The sequence below is a fragment of the Miniopterus schreibersii genome (assembly GCF_964146895.1).
Source record: "Miniopterus schreibersii genome assembly, chromosome: 7".
Lineage (NCBI taxonomy): Eukaryota > Metazoa > Chordata > Mammalia > Chiroptera > Miniopteridae > Miniopterus > Miniopterus schreibersii.
In genome coordinates, this window is record NC_138108.1 from 56,675,176 (window position 1) to 56,697,272 (window position 22,097).

The 22,097-nt window shown below is 40.0% G+C and overlaps 1 protein-coding gene across 4 annotated transcripts; it reads left to right on the plus strand.

Annotated features, from left to right (window-relative positions):
• Window positions 1-2,812: 2,812 nt before the first annotated feature.
• Window positions 2,813-17,242, plus strand: NMI (N-myc and STAT interactor). 4 transcript variants are annotated; one of them, XM_081141697.1, is made up of 9 exons: window positions 3,033-3,103; window positions 3,710-3,785; window positions 6,280-6,362; window positions 7,141-7,236; window positions 9,562-9,724; window positions 12,740-12,846; window positions 12,932-13,118; window positions 14,922-15,028; window positions 16,012-17,242. In XM_081141697.1, exons 3-9 carry the CDS (start codon window positions 6,285-6,287, stop codon window positions 16,195-16,197), a joined length of 924 nt encoding a protein of 307 aa, XP_080997823.1. In that variant the 5' UTR covers window positions 3,033-3,103; window positions 3,710-3,785; window positions 6,280-6,284; the 3' UTR covers window positions 16,198-17,242. The 4 variants fall into 4 exon arrangements, with proteins under 4 accessions (XP_080997821.1, XP_080997823.1, XP_080997822.1 ...); XM_081141695.1 differs by lacking the exon at window positions 3,710-3,785 and having other exon boundaries at window positions 2,813-3,103; XM_081141696.1 differs by lacking the exons at window positions 3,033-3,103; window positions 3,710-3,785 and adding an exon at window positions 3,227-3,494.
• The last annotated feature ends 4,855 nt before the right edge of the window (window positions 17,243-22,097 follow it).

A 22,097-nucleotide genomic window follows, 5' to 3' on the forward strand; every position in this document is an offset into this window, starting at 1 on the left:
GCATGTAACACTGGTGTGTGTGTGTGAATTTATAGGGAAGTCTGGAAGGAGCTCATTGCCCTCTGGTGGAGGAGATAAACATGTAGCATATGTACATTTCATATCAGGGCAGTGGAGATTTACATGAGATATCCAAGACATTTCATGTGCAAAATAATATTTATTGAGTGTGTGACAGACATCCCCTACATAATGACTTTTCTGTTAGGAGATGGTATAATACAGTGCAGGGTAGGAAAAAGTTTTCTTCTATCTTCTTAGGGCCCTGGCTGGGGCTGAAAATTAAACTGAAAGTTAAACTGACAATGACAGATTAACAGGGGAAGGGAACACAAATTTTTTTTTGGAGTTTTTATTTTATTTTATATTTTTAAAATATGTCTGTATTTATTTCAGAGAGAGGAAGGGAGAGGGAGAGAGAGAGAAACATCAGGGATGAGAGTCATTGATCGGCTGCCTCCTGCACGCCCCCTACTGGGGGTCAAGCCTGCAACCCGGGCATGTGCCCTGACCGGGAATTGAACCCCAATCTCCTGGATCATAGGTTGATGCTCAACTGCTGAGCCACCGCTGGCAGGGCATACAAATATACTTAAGTTTTATGTGACACATGAGCCTTCATAAGGAAACGAAGACCCAAAGAAACAGACCTGAATATTTATGCTAGGATGATGAACAGTGGACAGCTGTGGAGAAATATGTTAGGTTAAGGAGTTTGAGGTGAGTGTAGTGTACTGGGGAAACTTAGCAAGTCTGTTTGAATCCTCCTCAGTGTCAATTTGTCTTTGGAAGGCACCTCTTACAGGAGGGTTTTACGACCTGTTTCAGAGGAGAAGGGTAGCGGTGAGGGGAAAGGTCAGAATGACATTCTTCTACTGTTTTCTCAAACTCCTTGAGCTTAAAATATTCAAGATGCTAAAGTGTCATATTTTGGAGTAGTATGTCCTGAACCCCATCATTAGTAAAGCATTACTCAAATTGCCCCATTAGAAACTTTTCAAGATTTTAATAGCTGCTCCACGAAAAAAGAATTTAATGGTGAAATTAGTTTGAATAAAGTTAAACTTTATAATGTTTTAATTTCTTCCTGCAATACTTCTCAAAACTTTTAATGTGCTGATGTGCCTTTGTTAATCTCCAGAAGTGCATCCAGTGTGCAGCATTTCCTGATCATACAATTCCTCTGTGCACCACCCCACACAGTGTGGAGACACTGATCTCATGGTTGAGAGCAAAGTCTGATATCTATGTTAATTGTCTGATATTGGGTCATCTATTTAAGCCTCAGTGTCCTCTTCTGAAAAATGTGCATAATACTTATATCTCATATAGTAGCAGTACTGGATCTGCAGCTGAGTTGAACTCAGGCTGTTACGCATGGCTCAGCTTAAGCACGTAGGTGGCCAAATGGCTTCCCTACCTGTACCCTTTGCCTTTTAACAGGATCTGAGTCAAGATTAGGTCAGTTCTGTTATGGCCACAGTCCTGCTGCTCAGACTCTTATTTTTTAAAAATATGTTTTTGTTGAGTTTTGGAAAGAAGGGAAGGGAGAGAGAAAGAGAAATTAGGTTGAACTAGATAACTTCTAGAGTTCATGCTCTCTAATTCTAAGGTAGAGTGGAAGTAATTCTCAAATTGCAACAGATGAAGTTTTTGTATTTCCTAACTGGGCTGATGAGCACAAAAGTCCTAATGACACACCACTTAATTTTTTTTCACTTAGAAAAACCACTTTAAACTGATTACCACCAATATTGTTGATATGAAGGAATTTGACTTTGGTTAATCTATTCTTTTAGACCACTGTATAGGTTATTACATGACTATGTAAAATTATAAACTAGAATTTATGCCTAGCGATCATTTTGATACATTTCCCCCCTGTCCTCTATGAGCAGGGCAGCTGTGGAGTGGTTCTGTGTGTAGGATTAAGAAACACTGAAGTTCCTGAAATAGGACAGATGTTTTTATTTGAAAGCAAAAGATCACACCTAGTGATTTGTTTACAGGATTCACAACAAAACAAAAGATTAAAAGAAAACTTTCCAGGGACACAGGTCATAGAAACCATCCTAACGCCACAGCTTTCCCAACTCCAGGGCCCAGGGGACATTACAAAAGACACAGAAAAGTTGATCTTGTGCTGGTTGTAAGAATTTGTAGATTAAGGTTATAATGACTAATAAATTACAATGAAAGTTGCAATCTGAAGAGAGACTCCTACTTTGACTTGACTTGGTGTGTCAACCCACTATTGGAACAACACGTCCAGTAAAATACACACAAAAAAGAGTGCTGTGTAGCCCGCAGATGGGTTGGATTGCGGGTCAGGACACACGCCGGGTTGCGGGCTGGATCCCCGGGAGGGGGCGTGCAGGAGGCAGCCGGTCCATGACTCTCGTCATGGATGTTTCTCTCCCTCTCCCTTCCTTTCTCTGAAATCAATAAAAACGACATATATTTTTTTAAAAAGTGATTTTTAAAAACGTCCTAAAATGAGTATTAACGGAAACTTCAGGAATACTTTTGTGAAAGATTTCCGCAAAACCAAACCAAAACCACCACGTGTTTGTTTCTAATGCTCACCCAAGGACGTGCTCACCGCTTTCAGAGGGGAGAGAAACACGGATGAGAGAGAAGCAGGAGGGCTGCCTCCCAAACCCACCCCACCGGGGGGCAAACCCACAACCCAAGCAGGTGTCCCGACCGAGCATCCACCCAGGACCTTTCCATGTCCCCTGCAACCAACTGAGCCACACCGGCCTGGCACCAACCATGTCTTTAAAACCGAAAGTGAAAATTGTTATAACTTGTGCTTAATCATTAGAGACACCAGGTCTGGTATTTCGGTTAGTTTTAGAGAAAAATCACCGTTTGAACAGAGTTTTCTTTTTCTTTTTTAAGGCACCAAACCGTGCACCTGAGCGACACTCCCTGGGGAGAAGGCAGCGCCCACGTCGGGGGCGAGCCGGCCGCCCCGCCCAGCTCCCGGGTTCCGCAGAGTCCGCAGGGCTCCCGCCCCCCTCCCGCGCGCGGCCGCACCGCGTTTCCGGGAAGGTCGGGCACTTTGCGCTCCGGGCGCGGCGCTCGCAGGCCAAGGCGGGTGAGTGGGGCGCCCCGTTTCCCGACGGCCATCCCTGCGCCCAGGAGTCCCGGGCTGGAGAGGCCTTGAGCGCGGAGGGAGGAGGGTTCCGCTGGGGCCGCGCGGCGCGGGGGGGCGCGGGGGGAGCGCGGGGCGAGCGCGCCCAGGTGGCTGCGCCGCGCCCCCCGCGCCCCCCGCGCCCCTGAGCTGCGCGCTCCCCAGGTCGCAGCGGCGACTCGCCGCCGACGGGGCGCGCGTGCCCCCGGCCCCTGCGCCTTCTCTCGGCGGCCCCAGGCCTCTGACCCGCTCCTTAGATTGTTTGCTTCTTTCGGAAACTGAAACTTAAAGGGGTTTGCGTGGCCCCGCCGCTCCCGTAGTGTCTCTCCAGGCAGCTCTTGGAGAAACTGGCTGGGTAAGGAGGGTTCCTCTTCTGGCGGGCGTAGGGTTTGGCAGTCGCGCCTCACTTTTCAGAATAGCAGGGATATTCTCGAAAGAGACAGCCAAAGGAGAGTAGGGTGTTTGCCTGGCTACATAACAAGCGTAAGTTTCAAAAAAACGATGTCAATCGCCATTTTACTAATTACCACCTTCCTCCTTTTCTGCCTCACTCTTTCCTTTGGCTACCAGGCGCGCAAACGGGCAGGTTCGATGGTCTCAGGCCTGGCATCGCCGCGATAGGCGCGTCTTAGAAAGCGGGCGGAAGGTGCGTGGAGGCCGTTCGTGTTGGCTTTGTCATTTGCTGGCGTAACAAATTACAACGGATTTAGTAGCTTAAAAACCACGCATTTATTATCTTAAAATTCTGCAGGTGAGAAGTCCAACCTGGGTCTCCCTGCAGTGTGTGTGCAGGGCTGCCTTCCTTCCTGCAGGCTACCGAAGGGAATCTTTTCTCGCCCTTTCCCGCTGCTTTAGGCTGCCCACCTTCCTGGCTCACTGCTTTCCTCTGTCCACCTTCAAAGCCAGCAGTGACCCATCTCTCTGACCATTCTTGCGTTGTCACCTCTCACCCTGACTCTGCTCTGCTGCCTTCCTCTCTCACTTTCAAGGACTGTGGTGATTACATTGGGCCTCACTGATAATCCAGGATGACCTCCATATTTTATTATTTTATTTTATTATATATATATTTATTGGTTTCAGAGAGAGGAAGGGAAGGGAGAGGGAGAGAGAAACATCAATGATGAGAGTCATCATTGATCTGCTGCGTCCTGCACGCCCCCAACTGGGGATTGAGCCTGCAACCCAGGCATGTGCCCTGACCGGGAATCAAACCCTGATTTCCTGGATCCTAGGTGGATGCTCAACCTCTGAGCCACGCCTGGCTGGACGATCTCCATATTTTAAAGTGAGTTGATTAGCAACCATAATTCAGGCTACAACCTTAATTCTCCTTAGCGGTAACCTAACATTCACAGATTGTGGGGATTAGGATATGGACATCTTTAAGGGGGCCATCCGATTGCATAAAAGGAAGCCTGTTACTGTACATCCCACTCACGCAAAGAGGGAGAGTATCCAGATACTAAATATGTCATAAGAAGTTCTGTGGGTATTATGTAGTGGACTGTTTAAATGAGTTAAATATATTGAGAGCCTTTATTACAAGTTTCTAAGAATATTGACTTTAAAATCGATTAAATAATGTTGCAGTCTCTGTTTTCTGGAAATGTATTAAGAGAACTTTATATGCCTGAAGTGTCCTGAGCAGAACAAATAACTGAATCAAGATACTGCAGAATTCTATGAATTTTGAGTGTTTTTGGTGTTTAAACTTGTATTGTGCTCTGAGTGGGTGCAAGGAGGAGTGGACGTGGTCCCTGGCCTCAAGGTGGTGACCCTCTATCTAGTCATGGAAAAATTACACAGGTACACAAACAATTAAAGCTCCCTCCAAAAAAGGTAAAAGAGAGAGAAGTACTGTCCTTTGGGGGAATCAGAAAAGGCCTCAAGAATTTGTGGGGAAATTTGGGATAGACCTTGAAGAACAGTTTGAACTCACCTCAAACTTAACAGAAAAGTGGCAAGTACAATACAAACAAAATTTTTTTTTTCTGAATTCTTTGAGAATGTTTTCAACTTCAAACCCCAGAATTCTTGAATATGTATTTCCTACAAAAAAGGTGTTCTCTACATAGCTGCAATACAGTGATCAAAATCAGGGAATTAACATTGAACATTGCTACCATCTAACTCTTGGATCCAATTCAGATGTTGCCAATTGTCCCAATAATATCCTGTATAACAAACAGTAAGACCCAGTTCAGAATCATACGTTGCATTTAGTTGTGATGTCTCTTTAGTCTTCTTCTGGCTGGCACAGTTTCTCAGTCTTTCCTTGGCTTTTATGAACGTGACACTTTTGAAGTTTGTGTAATGTTTCTTCATGCTTAGATTCAGATCATGCATCTTTGGCAGGAATATCATAGAAGTCATGCTGTGTTCTCAGCGCACCCTATCAGATGGCACTGAATTTTGATTTATCTCATTATTGACTTTGATTATTTCATTATGGTGGCGTCTGCCTGGCTTTTCCACTGTAAAGTTATTCTTTTCCCCTTTGAAATGAATAAGTAGTTTGTGGAGAAGTATTTTGAAATTCCCTAAATGGTCCTTTCCTCATCAAAATTTTAATGTATTTATGTCAGTATAGACTCATATATTCTGGATTTAATTATTACTGTCATTATTTACTGGTATGCTTAATAAATTAAGCATACCAGTAAATAATTTAGCCAGTGAGAACCTCTTCAAGCTGGATCCTTTGACCTTCTACATGACCTCATCAGTTGTTGAGCACTTCCTTGCTTTTGGCACCATGAGGTGTTCACTTGTACTTTTTCTGTCTCAGTCCTAGAAAAGGCTAGAAGACTGAAATAGCAATCTTTTAGAAGGGAGCATGATATTATGATTGAGATGTTAACTTACAAAGGAATGTTAATCCCTATCATTTTCTATTACTGTGTTGAAAAGCAAAGGATTTTTGGAACGCTTTCATATATTTATAGGTGTAGAGTTATTTGAAATATAGACTCTGTTTGAATATAAGCCACATGATAATAAAGATTTTGATAATAGGAGGGAAAGAGAGAGCAAAGAAGAGATGTTTCTTCCGTAAAGGGGTCAAAGTTGTTATTTCCTTCTTATTGAGTTTGTGTGTATATACTGTTTTTAAAATATTAAAAATTTCTGATATTAAGGAATCATGGCAGCTGGTGAAGATAAAAATCAACTTCTTAAGGAGGCTTCAACAGATGAATTTTTGAAAGATGAACAAAATCAGGTAAAAAGGGAAAATTACTGGGTATTATTAAAAATTAATTTATATACATTCCTTTTGCAGTGAAGCATGTTTTTATATGTCTTTATCCAACATTACCTTGAATTAGGGAGGATATTAGGGTTTTCGAAAATATTTTTACTACCATTATTCAAGCCTTACAAGAAGAATCATATTTCTATTTTGTCTCTTACAAGGCTTACAATATTATTGCTTTTTCACTCCCTCCCTCATTTCTTTGCACCTAGAAGTTAAGAGCATATAGTTACCAATTATCTGATTGGACTGAAGAGGGAAGGGAAGCTCAGGTAGCTTAAACCACCATTTACCCAAGACCATATGTCTGGAATGTGAAGGCAGCAAAAAAACACATCAATTTTTAAAAAATTTGCCCCAGAGTAACATAATGTGCAATTTGAAGTTATATCACGGTCACAAATAGCTGGGAGAGGAGTTGATAGAGCATTGGACTTAGATTCAGAAGACCCGAGTCTCAATCTTTGCTCTACTATAAAAATTTCTGTGACCTAGATCTCTGTGAAAGGCAGTTTCCTTGTTTGTGAAATGGAGATAATAACATTCGGGAGGGGTAGGAGATGATGTAAAACATACAACAAATTTATTATTCACATGATTATATTTTTCCTGAGACTGTTTAATGTCTTTTTTTGCCTTGTTCAGGGTGAGAGAAATTTATCTTCTTTAATTCCTTTAGAAAAATGAGGTCAGGGGTTGTTTAAATTTTTGGTGCTATTTGATATATGTTTTTTCTTTTTTAAAGAAATTAATTGATGAAATGTTAAAGGAAAATATTTACTTAAAGATGGAGATCCAAAAGCTTGAAGCTGAATTACAAGAGGCCACCAGAAACTCTCAGGTACCCTTTACTTATTTTACGTATCACATTTTTTAATGACACCATTTTTCAGAAAAAGTGATTTCATTACATAAGACTCGCTTTTAAAACATATGGTCATCCATGGCACTGCTGTTTGTAATAGTACCAAAGTGAAAACAACCCAGTGTCCTTCTACAGTAGAGTGAATTAATAATTTGGAGGTGTATTTGCACAATGAAATACTACACAGCGATGAGAATGAACAGATTTATCTAACAACATGGATAAATTTAATGAGTACAGTGTAGAGCCAAAAAAGATAAAAGAGGGCATACCATCTGCTTCCCTTTAAATATAGCACAAAAGCAGGATGTTAGAAGTTGGCATGGTAGGGACTACCAGGTAGGAACTAGAAGGCCTCTGGGATGTTGGTCATGTTTTGTTTTTGAGCTGGGTGCTGGGCACACGTGTGATCACTTTGTAAAATTTCATCTTGCTGTATATTTATGATAATGCACTTTTGATATTTATGTATACATTAATAAAATTGACACACAAAAAGCCCATTGGTCATCATCAATCACTTCTGGACCAAACTCTTGGTCTTCTCACTAAATTCTTGTTTTGTTCTTCCCATCCGAGGTGCTACAGTAATTTATGTGAGTTGCACAGTTAAAAAAAAAGGATGTTTATCTTCACCTTTAGTCTCGTCTAAATTTTCCTATATTTGAATTAGACATAACTTTCACCCCTTTTTTCCTTCATAACAACTCATAATTGTTTCTTTACATGATTTAAATGCTTAAAGCATTGTCACTTTTTCTTTCTGGCATGGGGATAGGATATGGAATATCAGGAAGGGCAGTTTCCTGTGTTTATGGGACTTAGAGAAGACTCTGTTAAGATTCTGGCTGCTTCAGACTGGAGCCAGAATCATTCAGTCTTAGAACTCAAAGGGCCTTAAAAAACCAGCCAGCTCAGTTGATCCACTTTGCTGAGGGCTGAAGCTGTGGTCCAGAGGGCATAGTGATTGCTTCCTGCCACAGTGTGCTCAGGAATGGAATCAGGCACTCTCACTCTCACTCCAGAAGCTTGCGACTCCTCTAGATACAGGCACCCCTCAGAGGTATTGTGGGTTTGGTTCCAGACCACCGCAATAAAGCAAATATTGCAATATAAGTGAGTCACGTGACTTTTTTGGTTTCCCAGTGCATATAAAAGTTGTGTTTACACTATACTATCATCTATTAAGTGTGCAATAGCCTTATATCTAAAAAACAATGTAATACCTTAATTAAAAAGTGCTAATCATCATTTGAGTCATCATCGAATCGTAATCTTCTTGCTGGAGGGTCTTTCCTTCAGTTTGTAAAGTAAACAATATCTGCAAATGCGGTAAAGCGAAGCGCAAGAAAATGAGGCATGCCTGTACACTGGCTATCTCCGCACTGCTGAGAAACACTGCCTTTTCGCAGACATTACAGATTGTTTTGAAAGTGAAATTATGGTAATCAGAAATTCCACTGAAGTCACATGTAGATATACAATGAATATAAGTTTCAATCAATTGGCTCAATGAATATTTCTAATCTCTTTGTGATAACACCTTTTGTTTCAGCATGCACATAACCCTGGGCAATAGAAATGCCAACACCAGACTCATCTGCGCATTTGCGTGTAGGTCTGTTGAGTCCAGTGATTTTAGGCAGCCAGGCATAGCCACTTCACTTCATCTTCCAGATACAAATCTCATTGGCAGCGCTCCTTCACATTTTTATAAACCTAAGTTGTGGTGATGGGTAAAAAGCTGATGGGCAGGTGTTGGGGAAATTTGATAATTTTTTTTAAATGTTTTATTTTTAAAAATTTTAAATTATATGGTTCAGGAGACTTTCTTTTTGGATGAAATTTTCTGGGTTTGCTATCAAATTAACTATAGTGTACTCCTGACTCCATTTCATATTTCTTTTCAATAAGAGTAAACCTATCTAATGAGTCTCTTACAAGCTAGCCTATTATTGGCATAGTTGTTTAAAAGGCATTCAGCTAGAGGAAAGATGTAGTCTTTAGAATCAATTACCATACAATATTGACCAGTTTATATACTGATCAGAAAAAGTGAGAGATTATATACTTATAATTTGATCTGTGAAATAAGATGGAAGACCAGCACCTGATCACATTACTGAGTACTTACCTGGGCAGAAGCTATTATTAAAGTTATTAAATAAGACAACACTCAGTATTCTGTGGGGTTCTGAAATCAGTGGAGAATGAATTATTGGATGATCGATCACATTATCACTGGAAGGACTTAAGCTATTTCTTGTCTTGATTTTAATCCAACATTTCTGTTTGAATTAGATTAAAGAGGATATTCCCGAAACAAAGATGAAATTCACATCTTTAAAGAATCCTGAGAATGACAGCCAGTATTTAAATATCTCCTGTTCATTTCACGTGAGCTCACAAGTTCCCTATGTGCTACAAAAAGGAGAAGCACTCATCACCTTTGAAGAAGAGGAAGGTATGACGAATGTTCAACAATGTGACCAAGTTACCTTTGGAAAGCACTTGCACTTTCAAAGAGCTTTCATAGATATTTGGCTATTGCTTTACCATTTTACACAAATTATTTTATCCCATTCTCATAGTGAAACTCTGAGGCAGGTATGGTTATCCCCATTTCACAGATGAGAAAACTGACTCTGAGACGTTAAGTGACTTGAATATGATCACTCACTCAGAATGCAATGGCTCTGAGCCTCAAGTCCAAGTGTTGTGATGTCCAATACCAGTGTCTTTCTACTCTACCTGCTACCTCCAAATGATAACACTAGCAATAATGTTTTCAGGACATAGACCTCTACATAGTTCTCAGAGAGTTCTCACAGACATTATCTCACTTCATATTCTCATGACTCTATAATAAAGGAGAGTTACTATTTGCATTTTATAACCAAGAAAACAGATTCTCAGGTGTTTAAGTGATTTACCAGAGGGCACATGACCAATGAATGGACAGAGCCTAGGAGTCAGAGGTGTGGGATGGGACCTGATATTTGCTAAATCTGCCATGGTGTAGAACCCTGATCAGAGCTGGAGACACCTTAATGAGGAGAATCCGGCTTTGAGTGCCATCTTTGCCCTTTTCTAGAAGTGTGTGATTTGGGTTGGGTTCTTTATAAATCTCAGATTTTTATGACAGGCTTTGTGATCCTATCTACCCCATGGGGTTGCTCTGAGTATTAAATGAGAAATGGTGATACCATATTTAGCAGTGTCTGACACATAATAAACACTTATTAAATGTTAGCTGTCATTATTGCTACATGTTAGTAATTTTCCAGATAAGGAAACGAAGATTAAAGAAGATAAGGAACTTGCTCAAGGTCGATACAGTTAACAAATTGCAGAGCTGGGGCCAAACCCTGAGTATCCCTTTACTTTCTACTGAGCCAGCATTCCTCTGAGCAGGCCACCATATGTCAAGTTATGGGGTGGGACCAGATGGTCTTCACAAGCCCTTCAAGTGCTCAGATGTTGAGAATCTACTATTGTAATTCGCGTCTCCTGATGCCTGCTCCATCACGGTAGCCTGAAAATAAGTGTTAGGGTCAAGAGGTACAACTTTCCAGATATAAAATAAATAAGACATGAGGGTGTAATGTACAGCATGGTGACTATAGTCAGTAATAATTGTATTGCATATTTGAAAGTTACCGAGAGAGTAAATCTTAAAAGTTCTCATCACACACAAAAAAATGTTTTTGTAACTTTGGATCGTGGTGATGGTGACTAGATATTATGGCAATCAATTTGCAGTATATACACATATGGAATTATAATGTACACCTGAAACTAATATAATGTTCTGTGTCGATTTTACCTTAATTAAAAACAAAACAATGGCCTTCTAGCAGGTCAGTGTGTGCTCATACTGTTCATTCACCCAGGGTCCACCCCTGCAGCTGAGAGTTAGAGAGGGAGACCAAGAGCATGTTGGCAGTTGGCAGTGGTAATTGGGATTAACCTGAAGGACAGAAGTGAGGATTTGGGAGGCAGGGATTCTGCACAGGAATTACCTGAGAATGCTGAGAATGGGATTCTCTTCACAAAGAGCTGCACCACTGCTCCCACCACAGGCATGGCTCTGAAGTCCTGCTCTCCTGGGACAACTTTGGATTTATATAATTAGCAGGAGTTGGCTTTTGTTGGTCAGTGTCACACAGAAGTTGAAGCACAAGTGGTTCTTCTCAGCTGTGTCAGATCACCAGATGTTGGAGATTTGGGTGTGGGGAGCAAGAGGGAAAGAGCATCATTTAAGTATTACTTCATTGATATTTTCTGTTATTGCTTCCTGTTATTAACAAAAAAGTCATAATTCAAGTTATAGTGTCATATCATGGTACAATGAATGTGAATTCCCACATGACAAGGCCCTGTCTTCTAGCCCAGTTTCTCCCTTCCTCCAGCTGTGGTGTGCTATCTGGTTGTCATAAACACAAGTGAGGTTTATAAGACCAGGAGTAGACATCTCTTATCTTTGTGACAAATTAGAGCAAGGAGCTCCAAATATTAACAACTGAAGAGTTATAACCTCTCATGTCACGCAATTAAAAATAAACACACCCACATGCATTTTAAATGGACACACAGTTGCAGTTTACAATTCTAATGATTTTTGGCATAATTATATTACTGAGCCTCACCTATTTGCATGGATAAATTTGACGTGGCAGTTTTGTGATCGATATGGCAAGGCTATCAGCTTTTCAATGCATGATCTCAAAAACATTTTAGTGAAAGTAGAATTCCTACTTAAATATGGCAAAAAACTAGAGATTTACTTTTTGATATTCAAGTCTATGTGGCCTTTAATATGTAATCCTTGGGAACAACAGAGATGAAAATAAATATTTATTTCTATGGTGCTAGTAACATATTAAAAAGGAGTGACAAATGATAAGTAAAGTTACTTGTCAGAATGACACTTACCCAGAAAGGTTTTCCCCACTTACTCAACATGGAAGAAATTTCTGGCTGTGCTTTCATGTCCTAAGGGAATTCTCTGGTAATTGTCAACAGTGGAAAGGAGGGGTGTGTGACTACTGATATGGTACATGAATTTCTGAAGGATTATCAGGCTTATATCTTAAGAAATGAATCTAGAACTTGATGAGACTATCTGCATTGTCATTTTTGCTGATATATTTTGACATTAATATATCCTACTTTGGTGGCAAGACCATTATTAGCTGGAAGTCCTAAGAAAAGTTTAAAAATGAAATCTTTTAAAATGAAAGTAAATTAAAAATATTAGGATGATTTTTTTCTTTTTTTATTGAATGTATTAGGGTGACACTGGTTAATAAAATTATATAGGTTTCAGATGCACAATTCTACAACACATCACCTGTACACTGTATTGTGTGTTCACCACCCCAAGTCAAGTCTCCATCTAGGATAATTTGTTCTTAAACTGAAAGGGTAAAAATATTTTGAAATATTGGAAATTAATACTTTCCAAATTATTTTTCAGTTGCCCAGAATGTGATCAGAATGGGGAAACATCGCGTGCAGATAATGCATAGAGATGTGGAGGTTACGGCCAAGCCAGTTCCATTAAAATCAGGAGTCAGATTCCAGGTAACACTGATTGAAGCTTTGCAGAATTCTGTTAAACGTGGACACTGTCCTCACCCTTGTCTCTGAATATGAAATGGTTTCCCAGGTTCTTGCAGAACTGTCTAAAGTGAAGATCAATGTCACTGAAATTCCTGATGAATTGCCTGAAAATCAGATGAGAGACAAGCTAGAACTGAGCTTTTGTAAGTCCCGCAACGGAGGCGGAGAAGTGGAATGCGTGGAGTATAATAAACAGACCGGAAGTGCTGTCATCACGTTTGTGGAAACTGGAGGTATTCGTGCATTTAGAAAGTTAACAAAAATACTCCACCATTTAAGTTATGTTCTGCCCTTTCTAAAAGTATTCTTTTTCTACTTCTTTTATTGGGAACTTATTAGACAGCATAATAATAGGGGATTGTTTTTAAACCTTATAAAATGGTGGAGTCCTGAAAATGATTTCCATGAATGCTACTGAGAATGGTAATCTTACAAGTAACGGGTACGTGCATCTTAGTGCATCCTGATCACGTGCCAGGCTGGGAGCCAGGTATTGCATACCCTTATCTCCTCTGACCTGCAGCACAGCTCTGGAGGTGGGTGTGATGCTCATTTTACTGATGAGGAAACTGAGGCCTAGGGAGGGTAAGTAACTAACCCAAGATCACACAGTGCGTGTGTGGCAGAGACATTTACATATATATATTTATTACTAAATAAATATATGTATTAAACAGTCTGTTTCATCCCACCTGTTAGGACTGACAAGGGTCTCTTAGGTGGAGAAAGTTGATAACAGGGAAGCAAGGGATCTTCTTTCGGAAGAACAGCTAGACATCTGTTCCCTTTTTTGGTAGAAATGGACTTTTACCAAATCATCTTAGGGAGGGTTCCATTTTTATGATTAAAAACAGAAGGTTCTATAACTGCTTCTGTTAATTTCTTCAAGTGATTCTCAGTGTAAAAATCTCTTGCTCTAGTTCTTAGGGCTTCTCCTAGGTTTGCACATATAATACAAATCCAAGTATACAGTTAAAAACATTGACTGATTAGGTTTTTTCATAGCAAAATTAATCCATGCTTTCTAAAGAAAATTGAAATAATAGAGAAGAGCACTTGTTTAGTAAAAATTGAGATATTTCCTTCCCTTTCTCCTATTCTGTAGTTAGTTATGTTTAGATCTTTCTGGAATTGCTGTATCATATGGTAATTCTGTGTTTACTATTTTGAGGAACTGCCATACTGTTATCCACTGCGGCTGCACCACTTTACATTCCTACCAGCAATGTCCACATCCTTGCCAGCAAGGGCCTGTACTCATAACCACTGTACATGCTGCCAATCCAAGGTGGACTGGGGAGAGGAGAGAAAAAGTGATTGGATATTCTTCAAAACTAGTTCTACTAAATTTTGTGCTATCTTGACACATTATCTTTTTACTCTCTAGGAGGAAAATGCTGCAAAACATAAATCTGATTAGTCTTTGTTTTGGAGAAGACTGATGAATTTTTATTATTTGTCTTTACTTTTTCTAGATGACATTCAACACTCCCCCAACCCCTTTAATTAACATCATTATATCAGTTTACCTAGTATCATGTATTAGTTACAGGATAACTAATACATACATAAATACACACACTATAGTAATATAGTAATTTACTATATATCTATATACATATATAGTAAAATATATATTATAAAATATATATAGTAGTCTAATAATCATTTTTCTTTATACTTCTTTAAAAACTGGGAAACAGTCTTGTTAGGATGGGTGGGCTGCTTTTTGCAGATGGTAATTGCATTTTATGTAGCTAGCTCAAGGTAAGTCTAGTTAAGGACATTGAAACCCTCTCTGCTTTGACTGACTGTGATAGATAGTTCAAGAGAAAAGGGTCTATCTAGACCTTAGTATTGTTTGTCCTTATAGTTTTCAAAGTTATGTACTGTGAAGTCTTTAAAGTAGACTACAATTTCTTAAAAATTAATCACTCAATTTACTGTTTATTGTTATATTGTTCTGTTGGAAGCTTTAACTTAGCTTAAAATGTTTATGTTATAAATAAAATGTTTTTTAAAAAATTTACTCCTAGTTGCTGACAAGATTTTGAAAAAGAAAGACTACCCTCTTTATATAAATCAAGACTGCCATAGAGTTGTTGTTTCTCCATACATAGAAACACACTTGAAAAAGTTTCAGGTAAGGTCATCTGTTTTCTTTCATTTTGGAGACATACTGCTTGATCCCACCCCACAAAAAATAAAGTTGTGAGTCTGTTACTGTTTGAATCTTATTAGTAAGGGATATCAAAGTAGTTTATATCTGTTTGGTGCAGAATGAGTTTGTTTTTTAAAAGAATATTTTAGCCCAGCTGGCGTGGCTCAGTGGTTGAGCATTGACCTGTGATCCAGGAGATCAAGGTTTGATTCCCTGTCAGGGCCCAGGCCCAGGTTGCAGGCTCAGTTCTCAGCAGGGGGCGTACAGGAGGCAGCTGATCAATGACTCATCATTGATGTTTCTCTCTCTCTCTTCCTCTCCCTTCCTCTCTCTGAAATCAATAAAAAATTAAAAAATATTTTAAAGGAAAGTATTTCAATGCAAAACTGTACCTTAATTTATTATACACTTCTAAAAATTAAAATTACTCAGGTGATAATGGTACAATCTTTATTTTTGTATGTGGAGACGTAGCTACATTTCTCTCATGTGTCTCCTATCATTGGGCATTAAAAATAAATTTTCCTGCTCATTTTCTCTGAACTCATTATCTTTACCCCCAAACCCGCTCCCTTTTTCTGTTCCTACTCAGGCCTTAAATGGCACCACCATCTACCTAGCCCACCAACCTGAAAGCTGGGATTCATGCTTAACTCTTTGTTTTGCTTCAGCTCAAACATTTGCTTGGTCATTTAATCTTGTCACTTCTGCCTCTGACTACCTCTCCAACTGGCCTTTCTGTCAGTGGAGTTGCCCTTCTTTCCTCCATTTGTCTGGTGCCACCAGCGTTGTCTTTCTGAAACTCAGATCTGACTCTGATACGCTCTTGCTTGAAAAATCTCCGTGCGGCTCCCTGTCTTTCCTAAGATAACTCCAAAATATTAAGCAGCGCTTATCCGTGTAAAGTTTTGCAGTTCAGAGCTCTTAGAAAATTTTCTACTTAGCTTTTTTACTTTCCTTTTTAGATCTTTTCGGGAACATCTAAGAGGACAGTGCTTCTGACTGGAATGGAAGACCTTCACATGATGGATGAGGAGACTGTGGAGGACTTGGTCAGCATCCACTTCCAGCGGGAGAAGAACGGAGGCGGAGAGGTGGATGTTGTCAAGTGTTCCCTCAGTCGCCCGTGCATAGCGTACTTTCAGGAATAGGCTTGTGGAATCACGTGACAGAGCTGAGCCCGAAGCACTGTTCGTGCTTGACAAAAATGACTATCTTTCTTCTTAAAAATATGAAAACTTTAATTCTTAGTGTCCATATTTTCGTAGAGACAAATATATTTCTATGGTTCTGAGTTCTTTGTTTTCAGCTGGGCTGCATATTTACAAATGCAATAAGCTCACTGTATTAAAAACAGTTTTGTTCATAAATTATGTGGATTGGTGCCATGTCTGTGGAAATCAAACGTAAGTGATACAATTGTCTCCCTGCCACGTTGGCTCCTTCTGTCAGGGTAATATGAGCCGATTCTGTTTTGACCCCCCAGCTCCACTAATATGCAGACTTGACTCTTAACATTTCCTAAGGAATTGTTACATCCAGCAGTTTGTGATTTCTGGAGAATTTACTGAATTTTCAAGGGACTTCGTTTTTAAGAGGAAATGTTTCCCATTTTCCGTAGTATTTCCACAGCTCCAAAGGTATTTCTCAGAGCTAAGTGTAGTTTTTTTCCTTGAACTTGCCTTCACCCTGAGTGCCCTTTATTTCTCCTAAGACATTCCCTCTCCTAATAGAACTTTGTAAAGACCAGAATTTTCTTTCTTTTATACTCAGAGTGGAAAAAAATAGGTTTAAAGGATTGATACCCTTGGAGTACAGAGAGAGGTAAATGCAAAGGTACTGGCTCATCACTCATGCTTGATGCTGGGGAATGCCTGAAGGTGAAAACACAGTTCCTAGTCCTTACGAGCTAAAAATTTAATTGTAGAGAGACCCAGTTCATTAGCATCCCACTGTTTTAACTTGCAGAGACTGTAAATGGTAAAATTCAAGGTGCCTATTTAGAGAAGGTAAAATTCTCTTTGGTAAAGAATGTTTGTACAGTTTTTTATCTTAATAGAGTATGTTTCATGATGAGAAAACAGCAAAATTAAATTCATATTAAAACACTAGTAGAAATGAAATGCTTTTAGGAAAGATTCTAAACCTAAATCTATCCTATGTTGCTTGCCATCTACAATAAACGAAGGAAAGCTAAAAAAGAAAAGGTGCTTTGTTTTTCTTCCATATCTTATTTTTAGGTTTTAAAGTTGTTGTACCATATCAGAAGTAGTCATCAGTCTCACATTTCTCTTTGGAATGAGAGATGGTGCCTAAAAACTGGGCATTTATAATATATCTTCTTATTCACTGTTTTAGAAAAAGTATCTCTCATTGTGTCATTTGTTCTTTGGAAATAGTAAGATTATTTCATTTTCCCAAAATTTAAGAAGAAAAATTTAAAGAACCTTATTTAATTTCGATTGGTTCTACCTCACTAGCCTAAGACTGTTCTTTTTAGTGTAAGCCAACTGCCAATCAGAAAGAATTTATTCCTAATATTTAGGACAAGGCTTAAAACAGTCACTTTTGTTTCTTTTGGGGACCTTCAGTAAAATCGATAATTTTATTCAATTCTAGATTTTTACACTGGTTTTTGATAAATGTTACTTATATAAAAAAACATACTTTTCTTCTTTTCACCACACCACCCATGTGTGAGCTGGCTGGATCTCAGAAATCAAGCATTGGCTCTCCTGCTTATTTCTAGAATTTTAAAGATTTTACAAGAGGAAAGTTGTCTTTGAAAATTAACCAAAAGATACTGTACTGACTATTTAACATATTGTATTTTAAGTTTGGAAGACTTCAATTGTGGGTCCAGGATGAAATAACTCTTACTAAATGTGTGAAAAGACATGGTCATATATAAGTTAGGAAAGATAGATCTGTGGAATTACAAGTCCCTCTTGCTGTTTATAGGTTTATCAGTCAAAGCAGGCTAGGTTATGCTGTGATACCAAACCACCTCTGAAATCTCAGTAGCCTACCAAAAGAAAAGTTTAATTCTCATTCATGTTGAACGTCCAACACAGGTTGGTAGAGGACGCTGTCCTAATCACTTAAAGCTCCATCTCAAGACATTCTTGCAGAATCATGGAGGTGGGGGAAAGTGACATCTGGAGAATCTTGCATCAGCAGTTAACTGCTGTGACTCAGATGTGTCATTTCCTCTCACATCTCATTGGCCAGAAATAATCACATGGCCTCATTGAAACATAAGGGGACTAGAAAATTCTGCCTTGTAAAAATGAGAACTGGAGAGAGTTGAGCCAGAATAATAAGGAACACAAGTCTGTCTGCCTTACTGGTCATCAATATTTGGACCACTCTTCTTCACATACAAAATATACTCACACCCCATCCCCGAAGGAGAAAAACAAAGTATTCCCCCAACTATGGCAGCAAATTAAAAATGCATGAACTCTAGATGATATGTGGTGGTTTCTGCATCAGGTTTGAATGTCACTCTTCTTTATCTAGAGATCTCCCAATATACAGTGGTGGAACTGTTACAGAATAGCTGCAATAAACTCTCTCGCAGCTGGAAAGGGACAGTATGGGAGACACATAGCTGTCACTGAGCCAAAGTCATTCTGAAATTCCATTGAGTAGAGGGGGCTCCATACCCCCTGGATGTGGAATTCTGACTGGGCCGCAATTCCACTCCCTGGAAGCTCTTCTCTTGCTAATTGTTCTCATAGCTCCTGTGCCGCAGCAGGAGTCGGGTGCCGAAGGTGGGCCAGGCGTCGGCCCTGGGAGACAGCAGACCATGACTCGGAGGTGATGTGACACTGTTCCACTTTATTGAGAATCAACATAATCTTCTATACTTTCTTTTTGGCTATGATTACATTTTTTCAGTTAGCAAGCAAGAAATATTATTCACAGGTTAAACAATACAAGTTTCGATTTCATCAGAACGGAACAATTTTGACTTTTACTTTTTAGAATAGAGGAGAAAGGAAAAATCAGTGACCTATACAGTGATAGATGCGGCTTTGTTTGCAGCAATAATATATTGGCTTGTGAGACAGAAATTTTATATAATATTTGCCTGTGGTTACTACTTCTTGTGGTTATATTTTAACTATGGACCTATTCATAAGCTGTTATAGTCTTCTTGCCATTTTCTTCTAAGAAAAGAGTGCCTTTTGCCATAGCTATTGATTAACTGCTTAAGAATGCTTTGCTTTTGTTTCTTTGGGAGCAAGCACCGGCGTGGCCATTGCCTTACCAAGCGTTTCATGAAGGGCAAGTTCTCACACTGAACATGCCTTCCATTTACATTAACTATTCTGATACCGGTCTCATTGGAAGCACCTGTGTAAGGCTGAGGAGGGTCTGGTAGCCTTTCCATACTGTTAGCCCCTTCAGGGGATGCCACAATCTGCCATTTACTCTATATGCTACCCAGGGTGGTCCTGGTACAGTAGGCGAGGGGCGATGGACCTTTTCTTGTCCTCGACTAATCCTGCAGTCATAGGCGGAGGCACTTGAGGATAGGCGGGTGGGTGAGCTCAGCTTTCTCTAGCTCTTCCATAAATTCCTTACTGGGGGCGTCAGGGGGAGTTTTCCTAGCTACTTCTAATAACAATTTGTTAAAGCGTCCGGCACATGTGGTAGTGACTGGACTTGGGGAAATCAGGATTTCTTCAGAAGTGATTTTTAGGGACACATCATTACTTGCCATTCCCAGGTTAGTTATTGATTTTACCACCCAAAATCCCCCTCCAAGGAGGAGAAGAGATATTCCCATTAAGCCAATTACTCCCACCCACATGCCACGTCCTCTCCCCAGAAGACGCCTTCCTTGACGCTTCCTCTCCACGTCCGGACCTTGTCAGACGACATGGTTGGGAGAGGACGTGGCACTCCTGGACATTCTTTTTTTTTTAAAATATATCTTTTTGATTTCAGAGAGGACAGGAGAGGGAGAGAGAGAGATAGAAACATCAATGATGAGAGGGTCATTGATCGAGCCTGCAACCCGGGCATGTGCCCTGACTGGGAATTGAACCCCGATCGCCTGGATCCTAGGTCGACGCTCAACTGCTGAGCCACGCCCGGGCCTGGACATTCTTCTTTTCCCATTACTCTTCTTGGCCATATCTAGGATGGACATTCAAAATATGTCCTTCTTGGAGGCTGAAAGGCTTTCTCACTCAGTATGCTTCCTATGATCAATGTTTGAGACCAAAGTTTTTAAAGTTTTGCGCAGTCACAGTCTTTTTACTCCGCCTGGTGGCTAGTTAGTTGGTACAATTTAAAAAATAGGCTTCTTATCTATTTTATTAAGGTCAGCTTACATGTGCTAATAGCTACACTAACAGCTTATCTTCTGGACTTACTTTTTAGAGTTACAATAATTCTCCCTTAGCCCCATTATTGTCTCCCTCCCTTCACCAAATTGTGTGTGTGGGGGGGTACTTTGAATCTGTCAAGCCACTTTTAGTTTCTTTTCTCTGAGCCAGTTTGTTCAGTTGAGAGGGTTTATTGAATTCCACAGCTTACTCGGTGTTTTTGCTTTGGGACACCTTAATCTGTTCAGAGATTTAAACCTTGATTTAAGCATTGATTTGATCCTTGCCAGAAGGCAGCCTTGGTTACTCAAAGGTCTTCTCAGTTTTATCATTTGAGAATGAGAAATGTTGTTACTTCCAACTCTAAAAGTTCCCATATTTCTGGACTTTGTTTCCTTCCACTCCTGCTTTCAAAATGGCCGATTATAAACTCATTGCTTTCTTATATTACTTTGTCAAATGCTCCTAATAATAGCAGACATATGCTAGTGTAACCCCACAGGAACTTCATTTCTTTAATATGACTTTTTCCTTAATTCAAGCCAGCTTTGTGCCGTCTAACAGCACTGTCGCCTCCCTGGCCTCCAGTCTTCCACTTTCGCACGTACTGCATGTTCCCTGCCTTCATCATTAAACCCTTCGGACATCAGGTTCTCGTCAGCGTCAGACAGTCTGAAGAATAAAGCCTCAGATCTGCTGATCAGGGGAACAGAGTTTTCGTCAAACTAAAGATAACATCTTGACCTCAGCTGTGTTTCAGCCCCAGCCCCCTGAAAGAGAAGGTCCCATCCGACCACACCCTCACGAAACCAGGCAGAGCTCTGCTGAGGACGACATCTGGACCTGATGTAATGACCAGCTACTCCCTCTCCTGGCCCCAACCCATCGGTATAGCCCACAATCCCCACTCCCTTAGTGACATGACTATTTTTCCCTTTTATAATCAATCCCCTAGAGGCCATCGAGGAGCCAGGTCTTAGGCAAGCTCACCTGTGTCTCTGGGCTTGGCACCATTTCCTTAAGTAAACCTTTACGTACACTCTTTGCTGCAAACTCCTGTTGGCATTTTAGTGGGCTTTGATGCATGTAGGCAAACAAACCCCCTTAGTTTAGTAACACTACTAATTTTGTTGTTCACACCCTTTTCTAAAAAACACACCACCTACCTACGAGCTAACTAGGTACATTAACTGCCTTCTGAGCTATCGTGGGTGAATTTTATCAAATGTTTTTCTACTCCATAATATGGATCACTATCCTTGTAATCTCTGGTAATTATTTTTTAATTACCTGCCTCTTGGTTCTTAAGCCAAAGCCATCTAGTATTTTAGATTGTGTTGTGGATTGTCTCCATCCTGCCCCCCCTCCCCCCGTTGGGCTATAACAATAGCTATAACATTCAGAATATCAATTTCTGTATTAATAAGGATAGATTATGTGATGCTAATGTGGCAAATTATCTCTAAATTTCAGAGATCTAAAACAACAAAAGTTTACTCCTTGCTCATGCTACATGTCCATGATAAGTCAACAAAAGGAATGCTCATGATAGACACTCGGGGACCCAGGCCAACAGCAGCCACTATCTTTATTGCTGGATGCCATGCTGGAGGGAAAGAACTTTGAAGGGTTTTGAACTGGCAATTAAATTCTTGGTCCAGAAATGTCCCTTCCAGTCACAACTCAACCAGAACTAAGTATATGGCTCT